The 18,791-nt window shown below is 41.0% G+C and overlaps 1 protein-coding gene across 8 annotated transcripts in view; it reads right to left on the bottom strand.

Annotated features, from left to right (window-relative positions):
- SLC25A13 (solute carrier family 25 member 13) overlaps window positions 1-18,791 on the bottom strand; it is a 297,241-nt gene that overhangs the window by 203,869 nt on the left and 74,581 nt on the right. For all 8 annotated transcript variants that reach the window (XR_009541995.1, XR_009541993.1, XR_009541994.1 and 5 more), the window contains one exon: window positions 2,666-2,781. Coding sequence is in view for 5 of the 8 variants with exons in the window: in XM_060157064.1 (XP_060013047.1) it covers window positions 2,666-2,781 (116 nt within the window). In the remaining 3 variants the exon portion in view is untranslated. The remainder of the gene's footprint in view (window positions 1-2,665; window positions 2,782-18,791) is intronic.

An 18,791-nucleotide genomic window follows, 5' to 3' on the forward strand; every position in this document is an offset into this window, starting at 1 on the left:
TCTTCTAAAGGTACCTGCTGATAAAACACTCCTAAGGCTGCCACACCTCCCATATGATTGTGTTTACTTGGCAAAAGCCTGTTGTACACAGCACTCACCTCCACTGAATGACTCTACCCGACCTCATGAAAAATGTTAAGTCAGCTATCATTTTGCAATTTGATGGTCATTTGAGTATCTTCTTTGTACTATGAATAGCTCTTTCAGTTTAATCCTAGATGGGGATTAACAGCTCAGGAAAGCCCAGGCTACATTTTATTACACCCACAGGGTGAGGACGCCACTGGCTCCTCATAAACAGATACAGGACATACCCTGTTTGTGTTTTGTGAGACAGGCAGATTCTGGAACAAATTACCTGCAGAAGGCAGGGTATCGAGAGATGGGCTATGCACTCTTCCACCACAGTCACATGCAGCTGAGGACAGAAGCAGAATCGTAGCCCCCTGGAAGCCCCGATGTCTTACGCACTCCCGTATGTCTTCAGAGATGGGACAGTGTTCAACACAGCACAGATAGTAAGCAAAATTCCCAGCTACCTGACCAGTGGTTAAACTGCAAGTTAAAATAAAGGGCTTCTCAAAGAACAAAAGAAAGAAGAAGAAAAAAAAGGAAATCCTCCTTTGTTCTCTCACATTATCTCTTTTAGTAATATTATTTTTATAAAGGCCTTTGTTTTCCACATGGCCCGTTTATGTGCAATAGTCCTGGAAGGTAGGTTATTACCCTGATTTTGTAGATAAGGAAAATAAGGCTCAGAAATCGGAAATGACCTGTCCATCAACCAACAGCTAGAGAGAAGCAGAAACAGTTGTCATGCCACGTTCTTTCTACAATTCACAGATGACTCCCATCTCCCACATTCTGCTGCTTTACCTGTTCTTTTCTCCTAACCACACTAACACACACACAGCCCTCCCAGCACTGGCAAAGCCTCTTGCTTCTTTCCTCCGCCAGGCCAGTGGTGTGCTGGTGGTAACATCAGCCCCGCCACTTCATGCCCACGACGGAAGACTGACCGGAGTCGGGAAAACGCCGGAAATCTGTTCCTCAGCCCCCCATCTCCAGTCCAGCTCTCTTCCAGCCCTCCCTCCAGATTTGCTGCAGAAAGGAGGAAGACGAGAGAGCGAGCACACCTGTGCGGAGCTCACGCAAACTTACAGGTTCCCCTTGTTGTTCACCCCGAGGAAACGTCATCATAACGTTCTCATCAAACTGACTCCCACTGGGTAAATCAACACCACCATGAGCTAGCTGCTCATTTATTATTTGGAGATTTTAGTGGGAACATTTTTATTGGTATTCCACTGAAAAGTTGTGGCTAGAGGAACTGGGTGATGGGAGAGGCAAAAACTAAAATTATTCTAGGGATTTTAAAATATCAAATAATCCTCGTGAAGTATTAACGGAAAGCATCTGAGCTTCTAGAATACATGAAAGAAAACCAGGTAAATATATGTGTTTTTGCCTCTGCCCTGGCTGATCTAGCCTTAAATAACTGTCATGTCAAATGAACGTTGAGGAATGGGTGGGGGAGGGGAAGGCTGCCTTACCTATACTTTATGTAGTTATTACCTTCATTTCTGATAAGGAAAATAAAGACCTGAAAGGATAATTAACTTGACTCAGAGACAAAAGTGGCAGAGCTGGGAGGAGCTAAGTCTCTCCAATTCCAGAACCATCCAGAACAGATGGTGCTCTATTACACCATCTGTATTTCCCCCATCTGTACATTCCTCACGACGTACAAGTAAGACAAGACCAAGAAGTCTGAATAAATTAGAGACAAGGAACAAAGACATTTAAAATGGGTGCATTACCCATTTCCCCTGAAATGCACAATCTGTGTGCCCCAAAAGGGCTCCAAAATTCTCCACAGCAATGCTTTCTACACCAGGTTCACACGCACAGATAACATACGCTGGACACGGCACAGTCCGAGGGAAATGTGGTGTCTTCTGCCCAATGTATCTTCAGTAACCAGTTTATTTTTAAACAAGAACGTACCACTGCCCCACCATGTCCTGGTTTTCCCTTTCTCCTAATGCTTAGGAGACTTCAGGGTTTTTTGCAGCTTGGCGGCTGAGCCCCATGAAGATGGTGCTGTGTCCCCCAATAAAGGCGGGGGCAGCACAGCAGACACTGCCAGCCCAGCCAGAGGGAAACGTGTTATTGAGAAGAACAGGGTTCTCCACGTACCGCTCCAAATTACCATCTCGCGCGCTGCCTCTGGACTCCAGCTACTCCATGAGGACAAGGTAAGGACACAAGGTACTGGGAACATGAATCCCTTCTGTTCTTAGGCACTTTATTAACGTCTTCATTCTAATAGTGGGAAGCACTACTGACTGTGAAGGGAATGAAGTGGACGGTCAAATCCTGTCTGTCTCTCACCTTCTACGACCCTGTGACTCAGTCGTGCTCCATCCTCCCTCACCTTACAACGAAAGCAGAGCATCAAAACTACTAAGCCAGAAACTTAATTTTTCACGAAGGGAGACTTTTTTTTCAAGAACTGGAGCCTCAAAACACCGAGATATCTTTGTTAAAAGGGATAGGCTAACTTCTTAAAACCATTTCCATACACTTCATTCTTGGGAAAAAAACCCAAACCGCTCACACAGGTCTGCACTTCCTTAGGTGTGCACACACTCACGCCCCTTACCAAAAGTGACTTCTCCTTTGCCAGCTTTGTCAAACAGCTGGAAGGCCACCACGAACAAAGCATCTGGGGCACACAGGACAGATTCAAACGCCACAAATTCTTGAAAGGATATTAATCTGCAACACAAAACAAGCACAAAGCATAAAGTCAGTAGCTTGTGGAAGATAAAAGCATACACAAATATACACTAAGGGGAAAAAATAAAACGTCACTGTCAAAAAATAAAATTCAAACCTAAAAACATGTATAAACACTTAGCATTTCCTTTTACATAGAGTGGACTGAAATAACACACAGAATCTAAAAGACACGACAGATTTGAGGATATGGTGACACATTAATTCTAAAAATAAAGCTTAGACACTTTAGATTAATATATGGTTGTTAACAACAAAATAGACCAGCTCGGTCATTCATTAATACCTTCCTACACCATGTAAAAATGGTTCACAAAGATTCATTCATTACTGATATCCACTGACCACATGAGGATTGAACTAAAGGATGATATTGGGGTGGGGGATAGAATACAGATAAACTGGCCACAAAATATGAGCCCAAGGCACTTTTAGTCTGGTAAGACAGATAACACTAGTCTAGAATATTATACAGGAAAGACAAATCATAAGACAGGAACCAAGATGATGATAACAGAATTTTGGTAGGAAACCAAAGAAAGCTTTGTGGCAGAGATGGAATGTGAGTTGGGTCTCGAAAAATTAGTGAAATACAGGTATGCAGTAATGGGCATAGAAAGGGGGTCACCTTAGGCAGGGGCAATGCCTGCAGAAAGGCAGGTGCAAGAAAGCTAGGGAGTGTGCAAGGAAAATGTGAGGAACTAATTTTATCTGGACAGAAAAGTACATAAGAGAACACTGTGAAATGAGATCAGACGTTCAGAGATACAAGTTTCTGAGCAAGGTCATGGTATGATTACATCTATCCATTAGGAGGTGCAGAACAGGCCACAGATGCTTTGACTTCCAAGGAGTAAATAAATCCACAAAGGCTGTCGTAGAACTAAGTTCTTTGCCACTCTTTTGTATTTTAAATGTACAAATATTTCAATGATACATTGGGATAGTCCAAGTCTCGAGGATATAGGAGGAGAAAGAAAACAGAAGTGCTTTCCCATGTTTCACAGAACACTTAATTACTTCTAAAATCTTATAGAGAGAACACATTTTTATAGAAAGTAAGTGCTACAACGTTAACTTAGCTATTTCCCAGAATGTCACCTGATTATAATAATGCCACAAAGAAAGGAAAACTCTGGTGTGTTCATTACATGGTCTCTATGTCATTCACCATCCAAAAACACATCCTTCCGAACGCAGGGGAACATTCAGGAACGGCACGTATTACAGAAGAACACTTGCCCAGAACATTTTCTCCTCGGCTACAGAGTCTGTCTCACTGAGAATCTTGTGTGTGTGAGCAGGACCAGGGGCAGGTGGGGATGGCAAGGGAAACACATATGAGTGGAAGGTTCCCGGCTGGCCTCAAGGAGCTGACAGCCTGCTGGGGGAAGGAGAGGTAGTCGCGTGCATGTAACCCTGCCAGAACACGAGCTGAGTATCAAAAGTAAAAGATAAAGTATCAAGGGGCACAGAGGAGAAGTGATTTATTCTTCCTTAGGGAATAAATAAATAATAAATTAAGGAATAAATCTAAGGAAATTAAGGAATGCTCCACGAATCTGTGGCATTTAAAGAACAAATTTTACAGCTGAAAAGATCTTAGAGATCAACTCCTTCCACCTCCTCATTTTACTTTTGAGAAAACTATTAGAAGTTATGGCTCATGCACAGTGAAACAACTGGCTTCTGGCATTTTGGCCTGAAAACCAAGTGTCCTGGTTCCCATTTGACCGAGACAGAATTCCAATCGGTATGGGAGGATGGAGAGAAGAGAGAAGGGTAGGGGGAGGACGATCCACACTGAGGAAAGAACTAAGTACAGAGGGCTGTGCTGTATTTAGAGAAGGACAAAGGTGTTACTGACCCTGCATCTAATGGTCCTGCCGAGTAAAAGAGTGGTTGAGCTATCATGCCAGCCACCTGTAAAGGCCTTTAAAGGCCAGTTATAGAATCCTGTCCTTTTTTTTTTTTGCAGGCAGTGAGAAGTCACTGGAGGTTTTTAGGGTTAATAAATACCAGGTTCATATCTTTATTTTAGAAAAGGAACTGCTGTGGAAGATGAATTTAACAGAGGAAAGATGAGACATGGGGAGAGAGCCTGACAGCTAGAGACAGCAGGGGTCTAAACCAGAGCCGGAACACTAGGATTGGAGAAAGGGGAAAAGTGGAGAAATACAACTGAGGCAGGAATGACAAAACTTGGTAGCAATTGGAGGTCAGAGGCTGACAGCCAGAAAAGAGTTACTCCAAGACTTCTAACTTAGATAACTGAGTGGGATGATGACACCACCACCAAAGATAAAGAATAAAAAAGGAAAAAGAAGGGAATTGTGAGAGAGTAAGACCAATTCTAACTGTGTTAAATGAGAGATACCCATGGAACAGTGAAGTATGGTATCCAGTAGGAAGCCAAAAGGACTAGTGTGGACCTCAGGAGAAAGGTGAATATGGGGTTGAACTACATCCCCCCAAAATCCACGTTGAAGTCCTAACCTCAGAATGCAATCGTTGCAAATGTAATTGGTTAAGATGAGATCCTACTGGAGTAGGGTAGGCACCCAATCCAAAATGACTAGAGTCCTTATGAAAAGGGGAAATCTGGACCCAGACGTGCACACGGGGAGAGCGCCCCATGAAGATGAAGGCAGAGATCAGGGTGATGCTTCTACAAACCCAGGAATGCCGAAGATTGCCAGCAAACCACCCGAATGAAGCTAGGGAGGAAGCATGGAACAGGCCCTCAGAAGGAAGCAACCTTGCTAGCACCTTGATCTCAGCCTCTGGAACTGTGAGACAATAAAATTCTTTGTTTTTTCTTTAAGCCACCTAGTTTGTGGTGCTTTGTTATGACAGCCCTAGCAAACTAATATTAATACACAGGCCAAGATTGGAAACACAGAACTAGGAGTTTTTAAACAAAGGCTACTTAATGCTGTGAATGAAACTGCCCAGAACCATTTCACTTAGGGACGCATGCTCGCCCAGCTCCAGACCACTGAAGCAGCAGCACAGAGGAGAAATGTGTTTCTGATTGGCTGCTTTCTTCTCGCCACCACTCCTCACACCCCAGGACCTCCTCAGAGCAGCACCAACAACCATACAGCCACACACTCATCAGCTGGACTTGCTGCCAGTTGATCAATCGATAAATTATCTCTGCACAGACAGGGGGTGAGTTAAGACGAATCACACAGTGTGTTATGTAGAACCAGGACATTTCTTAAATGTAATGATCTGAATAAAGGAAGGCTTAAATACCAGAAAAAGAGAATCTCATCTCTCTCAAAATGGTATGAGAAACCTGAAGGCCATCTATATCGGTGAACAAATCCTCCTCTGGCAATGTCATTGTGGTTTCATAACTGTAACTGGCCAATGAATGCTCTGGTATTTTAGGCATGTTACAGATACCAAAAAGGTATGTAATTTGGTAATCCTGTTAGACACAAGTATTATACATCTATGTAGGAGGTATATAGATGAACTATGAAATCATAATGTTTTACTGTTCATCAAGATCATTTTGGATTTTCAAGGTAATCTGACTAGAAGGCTATCAGAATAATTATATAGTACTATATTCATTTACAGCATGATATCTAAAAACATTTACCTAGGTATACATATTTTTTGTGTAAACAGTATTCCAGTCTTGCTTTGCAGATTTAATGGGTATTAGCATAAGTTACAACAAAGGATACCAGCTTAATCAAGTTCAGACCTGGCTGGTGAGCTCACTTAGTTCCTTTTCCGCCCTCAACTTCCCAAACTTCTCTGACAATGTTAGATGCCCTCTAAAATAAATCACACAACTCTGAGAAGCTCTGCATCTAGCATCTAAGAGGACCAGTCACGATATGACACTAATGCTCACCTGCAGCAACTAATAGTGCAATACGGGTCAGCTGACATGGAAGCAAACACAGAAGTCACGTTTTCACAGGCCTACACCACTCAAGATTAGGGGACATACTGACACAGAAACAGAAATATAGATCAATGGAACAGGATAGAAAGCCCAGAGATAAACCCATGCACATATGGTCACTTTATGTTTGATAAAGGAGGCAAGAATATACAATGGAGAAAAGACAGCCTCTTCAATAAGTAGTGCTGGGAAAACTGGACAGCTACATGTAAAAGAATGAAATTAGAACACTCCCTAACACCATACACAAAAAGAAACTCAAAATGGATTAAAGACCTAGGGCTTCCCTGGTGGTGCAGTGGTTGAGAGTCTGCCTGCCGATGCAGGGGACACGGGTTCGTGCCCCGGTCCGGGAAGATCCCACATGCCGCGGAGCGGCTGGGCCCGTGAGCCGTGGCTGCTGAGCCTGCGCGTCCGGAGCCTGTGCTCCGCAACGGGAGAGGCCACAACAGTGAGAGGCCCACGTACCGCGCAAAAAAAAAAAAAAAAAAAAAAAAAAAAATGTATTAAAGCCCTAAATGTAAGGCCAGACACTATAAAACTCTTAGAGGAAAACATAGGCAGAACATTCTATGACATAAATCACAGCAAGATCCTTTTTGACCCACCTCCTAGAGAAATGGAAATAAAAACAAAAATAAACAAATGGGACCTAATGAAACTTAAAAGCCTTTGCACAGCAAAGGAAACCATAAACAAAACAAAAAGACAACCCTCAGAATGGGAGAAAATATTTGCAAACGAAGCATCTGACAAAGGATTAAACTCCAAAATTTACAAGCAGCTCATGCAGCTCAACATCAAAAAAACAAACAACCCAATCCAAAAATGGGCAGAAGACCTAAATAGACATTTCTCCAAAGAAGATATACAGATTGCCAACAAACACATGAAAGGATGCTCAACATCACTAATCATTAGAGAAATGCAAAGAAAAACTACAATGAGGTATCCTCTCACACCAGTCAGAATGGCCATCATCTAAAAATCTACAAACAATAAATGCTGGAGAGGGTGTGGAGAAAAGGGAAGCCTCCTGCACTGTTGGTGGGAATGTAAATTGATACAGCCACTATGGAGAACAGTATGCAGGTTCCTTAAAACACTAAAAATAGAACTACCATACAACCCAGCAATCCCAATACTGGGCATATACCCTGAGAAAACCATAATTCAAAAACAGCACCACAATGTTCACTGCAGCTCTATTTACAAGAGCCAGGACACGGAAGCAACCTAAGTGTCCATCAACAGATGAATGGATAAAGAAGATGTGGCACATATATATACAATGGAATATTACTCAACCATAAAAAGAAACAAAACTGAGTTATTTGTAGTGAGGTGGATGGACCTAAAGTCTGTCATACAAAGTGAGGTAAGTCAAAAACAGAAAAACAAATACCGTATGCTAACGCATATATATGGAATCTAAAAAAAAAAAAAAATGGTTCTGAAGAACCTAGGGGCAGGACGGGAATAAAGACGCAGACGTAGAGAATGGACTTGAGGACACGGAGAGGGGGAACGGTAGGCTGGGACTAAGTGAGAGAGTGGCATGGACATACATACACTACCAAATGTAAAACAGATAGCTAGTGGGAAGCAGCCACATAGCACAGGGAGATCAGCTCGGTGCTTTGTGACCACCTAGAGAGGTGGGATAGGGAGGGTGGGAGGGAGATGCAGGAGGGAGGAGATATGGGGATATATGTATAGCTGACTCACTTTGTTATAAAGCAGAAACTAACACACCATTGTAAAGCAATTATACTCCAATAAGATGTTAAAAAAAAAAAAGTACATCTATGAGAAAGTGCACAAACCAGTGGAAAAAAAAAAAGATTAGGGGAGAGTAGGTTTCCAGCTACTCTATTTCATGGTTCTGACACTAGCCACCAGAGCTAACCACCAGAGCTATTGTTCTTCTGAAAGAACAATAACAGCAGCTATGTTACACGTCCTTTAAAGTCTCGGTAAAACAGCTACAGCACTACATACTGCAGTCACATACTGAGCCAAGGAGGAAAGGATTAAAAGTGGAGTGCCTCCGGACATTAAGCTTAGGATGATGTAAGATTACATGTCTACTACAGACAGAGGAAGATACTAGGATACATACCAAAATGATGTCAGTGCTTTTTACATTAGCATAACTGTAGGCTTCCTTCCCCGCCCCTTCTCAACTTTGCAAGGGAAAGCTCTCAGCCTGGAAAGACTTATAACAGAGAATATAGATGGAAAATTATGATATTATAGAAAAAATGGTAGGTAATATAAGAGAACTGGAGATAAATTACTCCACGAATTCAGAGGAGGGAAAGATCATTGCTATATTGAGAAAAAGGAGGAGATGGAGAAAGTCTGTGAAATTAGGAACACGTGACATCAGAGGGAAGATGTGACCATGTGGTCATGTAACATCAGTCTTGTAAAAGAGGGGAGATGATCAAGTAGAGCTGGCAGGTGGGGAAAGGAAAGGCCATTGACTCCAATTCAGTGCCTGCTCTATGTGCTGAGCACAGGCCAGTGCTGGGAACACATAGATGAAAAGTGCAATTTCTGCCCCAAACAACTGGAGGTCTGGGGGAGTAGACGGTGAGCCAGGAACCAAGGAAGGAAGGCTGGAGATGAAGAGCCACAAGAAGTGCAAGTGTGCTGGAGGGAGGGCAAGCACAAAGGAAGGTATGGAGTTCATAATGGCAGATAAAATCTAGAACTTCTGGTGACATGATGAATTTGCGCTTCAGACCCTTCAATCTGTCAGAGGAGAGTTAAATGAACTGGAGGGAGAAGAGCCTGGAGTTGGGGAGACTGTTGGTTGAATCCAGGGAAGAATCATGAAGATCTGAAGGAGAAAGAAAGGTTCCTTACGACAAGGGGATAGAAGTTTATGGCACTACACTCTCCGGAGGACAATCCAACAATACAGCAAGAGTCTTGATAACGCCCACACTCCTTGACACCACAATCACACTTCCAGGAATTTACCCTAAAACATCATCAGTGAATGTGTGCAAACTTTTCTCTACAGGAATGTTCAAGCAGCATTGTTGATAACAGTGAAAAAAGTGAAAACAACCTCAATATGCAACAATTCATGACTGATTAAATAAAGGACCATTCAGACACTGAGAACTGTCCAACCACTACAAACTGCAATAAACAAATTCATGATATTAAGTACAAAATCGGTTACACAAATGTATGTAGAAAACAAGCCCATTTTGTGAAAAATAGACAAAAATGGTATCTTATACACACACACAAAGAGTTTGAAGGATGAACACCAAAGAGTTAGTCATGGGTGTATCTCCAGGTAGTTAAAATATTAGAAATTTAAGGTTTTTTCTTTTTGCTTGCCCACATTTTCTAATCTTTTCAATAACACACATATTGAATTATTTGTGTAGTAAGAAAGAGAATAAAAATTTCTATGAAACAAAACAGCAAGCACCTGAAATTTGGGTAGTGGCAGAAGGACTGAACAAAATGGGTGGGGGTAGGGAGAGCTGAAAAAAGAAGCAAACAGTTGAAAGACACACTCACTCTGGCCATCCAAGGTGGATAAGCTCCAGTTCTCTTCCTCCCTGCTGTTGCTTACTCTCACTCAGCAATGGCTTGTACCCTGTGTGGTCCCTCTCATCTCCCGCCTGGCTCCTATCTCCAGGCCAACTCCCGTGGCTATGAAAGTTTAAGCAACTGCACGTAAGGAGCTGATCTGTTTAGACTTTAGGAAGTTTGGTAATAGACACTGCAGCATCTCAAAATCCAATTACCACTTTTACTTAAGGTTCCTAACCATAAGAGTGCTTCACAAAAATAACTTCTCCTTATAACCTTCTTCCGTGTGTTACAACAGAAGCCAAACAGCTGTCCAGGAATAATGGCAGAGATGAAAGTAAAATCTAACTCCAAAAACTGGGCTCCAACCACCAGACCACCCAGGTTCAAGTATCTGTGAATGTCAAGCGAAACAAACAAAAAAAAACAAAAACAGAACTGGGCTCTCCTGTGATGGCCAGTTTATCAAAACAGTTTTGGCCTCCATGACTTTAACATCTTTAATAGCTTTGGGGGGTTTCCAGTTCTTTTATCTCCCTCCCAAATGCCCTGGAAATACACATTGTTCAGGGCCCCAAACATATACATACCCCGCACTTAGCATACGCCAGGCAATGCCCTAGGCGCTAAGGGTACTATGAAAATGAATAAGATTGACAGAATCCATGTCCTCAAGGAGTTCCATTCCAGTGGAGAAGGCCGACAATGAGCTCAAACATACCTACATAAAGATGAGATGGTTCTAGATCAGATAACTGCTGTGTAGAGGACAAAATTGAGAAATACATTAAATAGTGCTTCTTAGCCCCAGCAAGCCTATTTAATGGGTATGAGGAGGGATCAGAGCAACCACCCGTTTTTTTTTTTTGTTGTTGTTGTTGTTGTTTTTAACTTCCCACCCAGCCAAGCTTGAGAATGATGGAGATAGGTGGTGAGGAAATGCCTCCTGGGGGGTGGTATTAAGATCTGAATGATGAAAAGGAGGAAGCACGGGAAGATCTGGAGCAAGGGTATTCTGGTGGAAGAAACCTCAGTGTGAGGTCTGGACCTACGACCAGCCAACCCTGCCAAGTTCCATGGCACAGGGAGACACCTGAGTGGCTGGAGAGTACAGGGGTGGGGGGCAGGGAGAGAGACGGGGATGAAGGAGGGTGCAGGGCATACAGGCTGTGTGGATTTCATTCCAAGCACACATGGGAAACAGCCATGTTGGAGGGTTTTATGCAGGGGGGTGATGTGAGCTCCTGGAAAGAACACTCAGGAAACCCCGGAGCACGAGTCCAGTTGGAAGTGGCTGCAGTGGGTGGGACCGGGGTCATAGGAGGAGAGAGAAAAACAGAAGTGATCAAATCCAGGATACGCTCTCTAGACAGAGCTGGGGGGCTTGTCCTAGAAGTCAAAGCACACAGCTTTTAAAGCCCAGGAGCACATCAGGTGTGCCCTTGGGATGCCTGGTGGCCTGCAGCCGCCAGAGAAGCAGAGACTCTGAGGCCCCGAAGTTACTGAGGTTACAAAAACCGCTACTTAGGCAGATGATGAAAGAGGTCATAAATGAAGATTTTATTTAATATTCCAATTGATGGTCAGTGAGCAAACAAACTAAGCCTCAACGGCCCTAATTATGTAAATTTAACACAACTGTTCTTAACACATTCTAGAAAGAGACAATGAGTTATTACCTCATTTTATATTCTAAAAACCATCAGTAATAAGGTAGAAAGAGGCTCGAGTTGTAGTTTTCCCTTGCCTAACAGGCAGCATGATCTTGCTGGGCAAGTTGGAACAGACCCCCTTTCCTGATCTCTTACAGGTGCTCTCTCCAGTGCTTTTCACGCTACAATCCCATTTTCTTCCATCTTCAGTCACAGGGAGGATCCGCGTCCAGCCTGGCTCTGGCACCGGCCTGGCGTTCCCAGGAGTGCATCTGTCCTGAGGCCAGCTGGGTTCCTCAGCCCTACCATGCATTCAGGTTCAAATCTCACTGCAGCGTTCGCCAAGGGGCTATTTAAATTCAATGGCTCCAATGAAATCTGACAGCTTGAATGTTGTTCAAACAAGCAGGCTACTGCCTGGCTTCAAAAACCTATTAAAGATTTTATTAGCAATTTTACTGTATTGTTATCATAAATTTAGCTTATAAATACCACCTCTGCATATATCACTGCTCCCATATTGCCAAAAGAAGATAAATATAAAGGCTCTTGTAATTACGAGCTTAACTCGGTGAGTGATATGCCCATGCTTCCAGATCTACCTGTCTGGCCACTGCTTTGCAGTTCATTTCAAACAGTATTTGAGCTGCCCAAGGCGGACTGTGCCAACTGCTGGCATTTATACAGGGTGTTCTTCTACCTCTAATACTTTCTTCCTTATCAGCGGGATCAAACATGTCGAGCAAGTATGATCCATCCCCGTTCTACTTCACTTTTGCTAATAGTTCTCTCAGTTACACACTGAAAAGTGTTTTTCACCTACACATGCTCTACACCCCATTGCTTCTTTCCTTCCCTGTTAAATAATACCGCCCAAGAACTTCAGGAGAATCTGTCCCTGTGTCCAGCCACCTCCCCCAACCTCCCATCTTTTAACTTTGAGTTATAGAAAAGCTTTAATCATGAACAATCCCCACAAGAGTGAGGCTGAATCAAGGAAAAGAACCACCACAGGCTTTTTAAAACTAGAAACAAATCATATCCTCTATCTCCATAAGACTCTATACTGTTATTTCTTAAATATATCATTATTGTAAAAAAGTACCTAAAAAAAGCTATCTTATATTACATTGTTCCTATTCTGAATAATTACCAATATTGAGTTCAGTAATATGTACCACAGATACTCTTCATTACATCATGGGGTAAACAGCATTTTGAGATCTATCCAAAGACTTGGGTTTTTGTTAATAGAAAAGTGTACTCTGTCGGTAGGAATGTAAATTGGTGCAGCCACTGTGGAAAACAGTACGGAGGTTTCTCAAAAAATTAAAAATAGGGCTTCCCTGGTGGCGCAGTGGTTGAGAGTCCGCCTGCCGATGCAGGGGACACGGGTTCGTGCCCCGGTCCGGGAAGATCCCACATGCCGCAGAGCGGCTGGGCCCGTGAGCCATGGCCGCTGAGCCTGCGCATCCGGAGCCTGTGCTCCGCAACGGGAGAGGCCACAGCAGTGATAGGCCCGTGTACCACAAAAAAAAAAAAAAAAAAAAAAATAGAACTACCATGTGACCCAGCAATTCCACTCCTGGGTATATATCTGAAGAAAAAGAAAACACTAATTCGAAAAGTTACATGCACCCCAATGTTCATAGCAGCATTATTTACAATTGCCAAGATATGGAAGCAACCTAAGTGTCCATCAACAGATGAATGGATAAAGAAGAGGTGAGATATACACACACACACACTCACACAAATATACATACACAGTGAAATACTACTCAGCCATAAAAAAGAATGAAATTTTGCCATTTGCAGCAACATGGATGGACTTGGAGGGCATTATGTTAAGTGAAATAAATCAGACAAATAAAGACAAATACTGTATGATACCACTTATATGTGGAATATAAAAAATACAACAAACTAGTGAATATAACAAAAAAGAAGGAGACTCAACAGATATAGAGAACAAACCAGTGGTTACCACTGGGGACAAGGAAGGGGTGAAAGGCAATATAGGGGTAGGGGATTAAAAGGTACAAATTATCATGTAAAAATTAAGCTACACAGATATACTATACAACACAAGGAATATAGCCAATATTTTATAATAACTATAAAAATAAAATGCATACAAAGTTACTAAAAACATTATGAGCAACTCATTTTAAATTGGGGATTGCCTTTAATGGGGGAAAAAGTTGAAAAGGAGAAAGACCAGTGGTGAAAAAAGGGAGAAGTAGTTATAAACCATACTGGAAAATCCACTTGGGTAAGCAAAGTAGATTTTTTTTTTTAATCTAGGTTTCCTAGATCTTCCCTTATTCTTTCAAGGCTGGATGAGAAGGCTTTCAACATTATTAAAATGGCAAATGCCAAAAAATAAAAATAAATTTTTAAAGAAGGGACTTCCCTGGTAGTCCCGTGGTTAAGGCTCCATGCTTCCAGTGCCGGGGGCATGGGATCCCTGGTCGGGGAACTAACATCCCACATGCTGTGCAGAGCAGCCAAAAACAAATAAATAAATAAAAATGAAAATAAATAAAATGGCAAATGAAGAAGGATAACGGGACGATAAACTGCAGATAAGCCCGATAAATCAGTAACTGGAAAGCCAGCAGGCAAGTAAATTTGTTAACTAGCATTTTTTAAGGACCACCGTACACTGGCCTATCACTGCATAAAGTAGCAGGTTAGCTGTTAGATTGCCACTGGAAACCAGTTACATACTTTAAATGCTTCCCATCGAGTACATGCTGCCAAACCCTTTGCATATCTGACTTCAGTCTCCAGTTTGATTAGTTTAGAGCCGAAAAACACAAAAGCGCCCTGCACTCCAGAGACTATGTGAGTACCTACGGCACAGTAGACAGCTCAAGGAACAACCTTCGCAGGCCCGTACTATCTATGGGTGTTCTTTGCCCAAATGGCATTTTAAAACACCAAAAATTGATTGAGTTAAATCATTTTGTAATCGGAACACAATGCCTTTCTCAATGCGTTTTTCTGAAACTCTGAAGCAAGGTGACGATGATTAAAATGATATTCGGAAACAAGTAAGAAGCATCTAAATAAGCACAGACACACAAAAAGTGACAAGAGCAAATGTGCTACTGTCTCGCATCTGCCAATGCAGTAACTGTCCAGCTAGGCACTCTGACTAAAAAGCAGTAAACTAAATTTTTTAAAAATACATGAAATCAAGTTTTACTGATTGCCCTTTGAAAAAACATTATCAGTTACTCAAATATTTTAACATTTTCTTTCACTTATAAAACTTACATTATGGATACACGCAAAAACCTTTTTTGATGTGATCAGAACATAAGCCCTTAGCAAGCAAAAATTCAATGACTGAAATAGCCTTTATCATATTTTTTTAAATAAAATTATTTACGGTGTGGCCAAAAGAAACAGAAGTACATAGGCTTAAGCCAGAATACCACACGCACACAAAAAAAGCCAACATTAATATCTGCTGTGCCAGCTGAATTCAAATTAACCCAATTTTACGTGTTAATTAAACCAGCTATTTTCTTCTTATTGTATTTTTGCTTCTTAAATAGTAGAGTCTACAAGTGGTTCCCAACAGACTTGTTCCAATAACAATGACGTATTCATTTACTTCTATTATGACCATACAATACAGTAACTGAGCAGTAATTTTTCACAGTCAATTACATGTGGGGTTCTTTATGCTTAAAAATGCTGAAATAATGTATACTACAGAGCCATATGCCTGAATCTCTAGTCTGCCTGAGGCAGTTGCCTGGGTAACACATTTTCTCTTTGGTTTAGCATAACCCTTCGTTGAATATCATTAGGTGTCATTAAATAGCAAACATGAACATGAACTTCAATACACTACTTAGAGTCATTTTACACATGTAAACAAGTGCTCCATCATTTATAAGAAGCTTAAAATAGATTATGGTTTTCTGTATTTAAGACCATGAAAAAGAAATCTTAAAAGTGCCTACGTGTTGATTCCAAATTGAATTTGCAGAAATTTCTCTTATATTAACAAGAGAACTCAGACCAAGTTTCAGGGGCAACACTTCTCATCTATATAGTCATAATATTTCAGTGCAAGCAAAGAAGGCTTAGGTTTTTAAATTTTACTTTAAATTTACTCAAAGTTGTAAAATAACTGCATCAATTCCATCTCAGACCATCAAGTACTTTTACTCTCATTTCTAACAAGGAGAGAGAAAGCACTCAAGTTCGGTAACAAAATTAATTTAAAGAATAAGATCCTTAAAATCAAGGCACATAGTAAGAAAGAAAAAGTATGGGATAAATCATGCACTATCTAAAATATTTTAAATTTAAAAATTTACTGATGTGTTCTATAGTTTAGAAGTGGTAATATGCAGTTTATACAGCATGTTCTAGAGCAATGCCTGCATGAAGAATGGCAGCTGTCCCCAATAATCTCCATCAGCCCTCCATCCAATGCCGCCCCAAATACGCATCCTTGTCTAAGAAAAACAATGTACTTGGCCCCACAAACATAGTCTCAATGCTTCGAGTCTCCTCCTCCCCACCCACATTCCCAAGCAGATTATCGCTCCTAAACCATGGAATTACGATTTTCTGAGACACATCATAACTCCATGTAAGCCTAATCTCTCAGCCTGTAAACAATAACAACTTGTCCTCTATCACCTGCATCACAAAGGGCCTCTAAATGTGCAATGTTAATTTTAAAGGACACATGCAAAAAGAAAACGAATCATCAAATGGCACGGCCATCTCTAACGTGCTTTCTCACCTTTCCCAGAAAAGGAGAAAGGCAGGCTCCAAAACGCTGGAAGTGGGGCTGGGGGTACTGATCAAGTAAGGTTCAGGAGGCAGCCCCAAAGCTGTCCTCAGTCAACCTAAGAGTAAAGAGACAGCTCCGCCAAGAACAAATAAGTTCTTAGTTGTGAGGCTTGAGGTACCAGAAATAACTATGATGATGAACTGGGATCTTTTTTCTCCTTCCCACATCTGTTTCCTAATTCAAAATGAGGAAGAAATGGCCACACAAAATGGAATGACTTAGCCTCAGGTGCCATGCTTACACCTCCCACTGCTCCACAAATACTCACGTAACTGAATAAAACCTCAAACACCATGTTCAGTCCAGGGGCTGAGGTGTGGTTGGCAAGGAAAAAGTTATTTGATATTAAATGTATACCCCATTTTGGTTTCAACATTCTGCTCTGAAATGAGGTAAATCATGAGAAACAAACTGATAGCACAGGTAAATCTTTAAGCAAAACATGTTCAAGATATACTGGGATCAGTACAGATTCAGTCACATCTCTGATGCCTCTATAACGATTCATGTTCTAAATGATTATCTAAGACACTCTAGGATTTCAAATGAAACTTAAAAATTAAAACTAAATTGTATAAACTGTCATTGCTGAGAAAAGTAGCCCAAAAACTTCAGAAACATTACTAATGAGAATTGAAACAAAAAGTGTTTTCTGCTTACAATATTCTCATTAAGTAGTATTTCTGGATTTTACCCAATACGTACAATAAACAGAATGCTATTTCCACCCCTATCCTCGATACAGATTAATTTAAATTTTACTACATGAACATAATTCACTTAAGAATTGGCACAAGATCTGGTAAAGAAAAATGTAAGTTTTTCATATTTAATTATGTTTTGCTATACAAATAATCACTAACAAAACACAATAAATACACCTATTAACACAGGCCACCCATGAACGTAGATTCTCATTAAAATAACCAAAAGCATTTATTATAGCTATGTAAGCCTGCTCTACTTAGGTTTATAGTTTATTTTACTCTCTGGAAGAACCTACATAAATTCCAAAAAAAAGGCAAGAAAAATTTTCTGTCCAATATGTTGCCCCATCCTATTCTATACTATCTCTGCATTCATTAACAAGTCCTATTTATAAAGGTCTCATAATAGCAAGTTTTTTTTAAGCAGGCAATTACAACACAGAATAGCAACTGTAAAAAAATAATAATAATCAAAATTAGAAACTGTTGGGAGTACTTTTATATTTTTGCAAAAGCAAATTCAGCTACAAGACTTTTGAGACTCTTTTGCTTTTTCTAGGTACAATTACTGCTAATTGTGGAAAAGCAACATCAGTATTTTAATGCTTTTTCCTTAATTGGTAACTTTTATTTCCTGATTTAAATTAAAAAACAAAACAAAACTCTAGAAGAAAGCATTAATCAGGAAATCATAAAGCCACAAAAAGAGGTTTTCTATGTTCAGCGAATCCCAGGTACTTTCAAGGGAGGTTTTCCCTAGATGGAAATGCAACCCCCTTAGTGAATTTGTAAAAATCATATTCTAAGTTAATAACTGGAAGAATGGTGTGAACTAAAATCTATTGAAAGAGGAGACACGTGGCTGCATTTATTCACCTCTGCTGAAGAAAGCTGTGACTCACCAGACCATAAGCAGGGAAGAGAGAGGCAGAGACAAACGGTCCCCAGCTAGCCAACTCTCTGGCCTTCACAGGGTGCTGAAGGGGAGGGGCAGGAGTCTCAAAAGGATCAAGAACCTAATCATATGGGTGTTTTTCTCAATACAAAGAATCGCTCACAGTAATTTTACAAAAACAAGAATGACCCCAGACTACTGTGGTACCAGCCTATTTGGAGAGGATAAACGTGAAAACAGGATAAGAAAAAAGATTAGCTAAAAGTTTCAGCACCTGTTACAGAGAGAGATGGCATAAAATGTCATAGAGTTCCTAGGAAAAAATGAAAACCAGGGGTTTTAATATGTTGAATTTCAATATGGAACCAGTAGACAGCCTGAGAATTCCATCCCCTTATCAGCTTGATAATCA

This window comes from Lagenorhynchus albirostris, chromosome 8 (genome assembly GCF_949774975.1).
Source record: "Lagenorhynchus albirostris chromosome 8, mLagAlb1.1, whole genome shotgun sequence".
NCBI lineage: Eukaryota > Metazoa > Chordata > Mammalia > Artiodactyla > Delphinidae > Lagenorhynchus > Lagenorhynchus albirostris.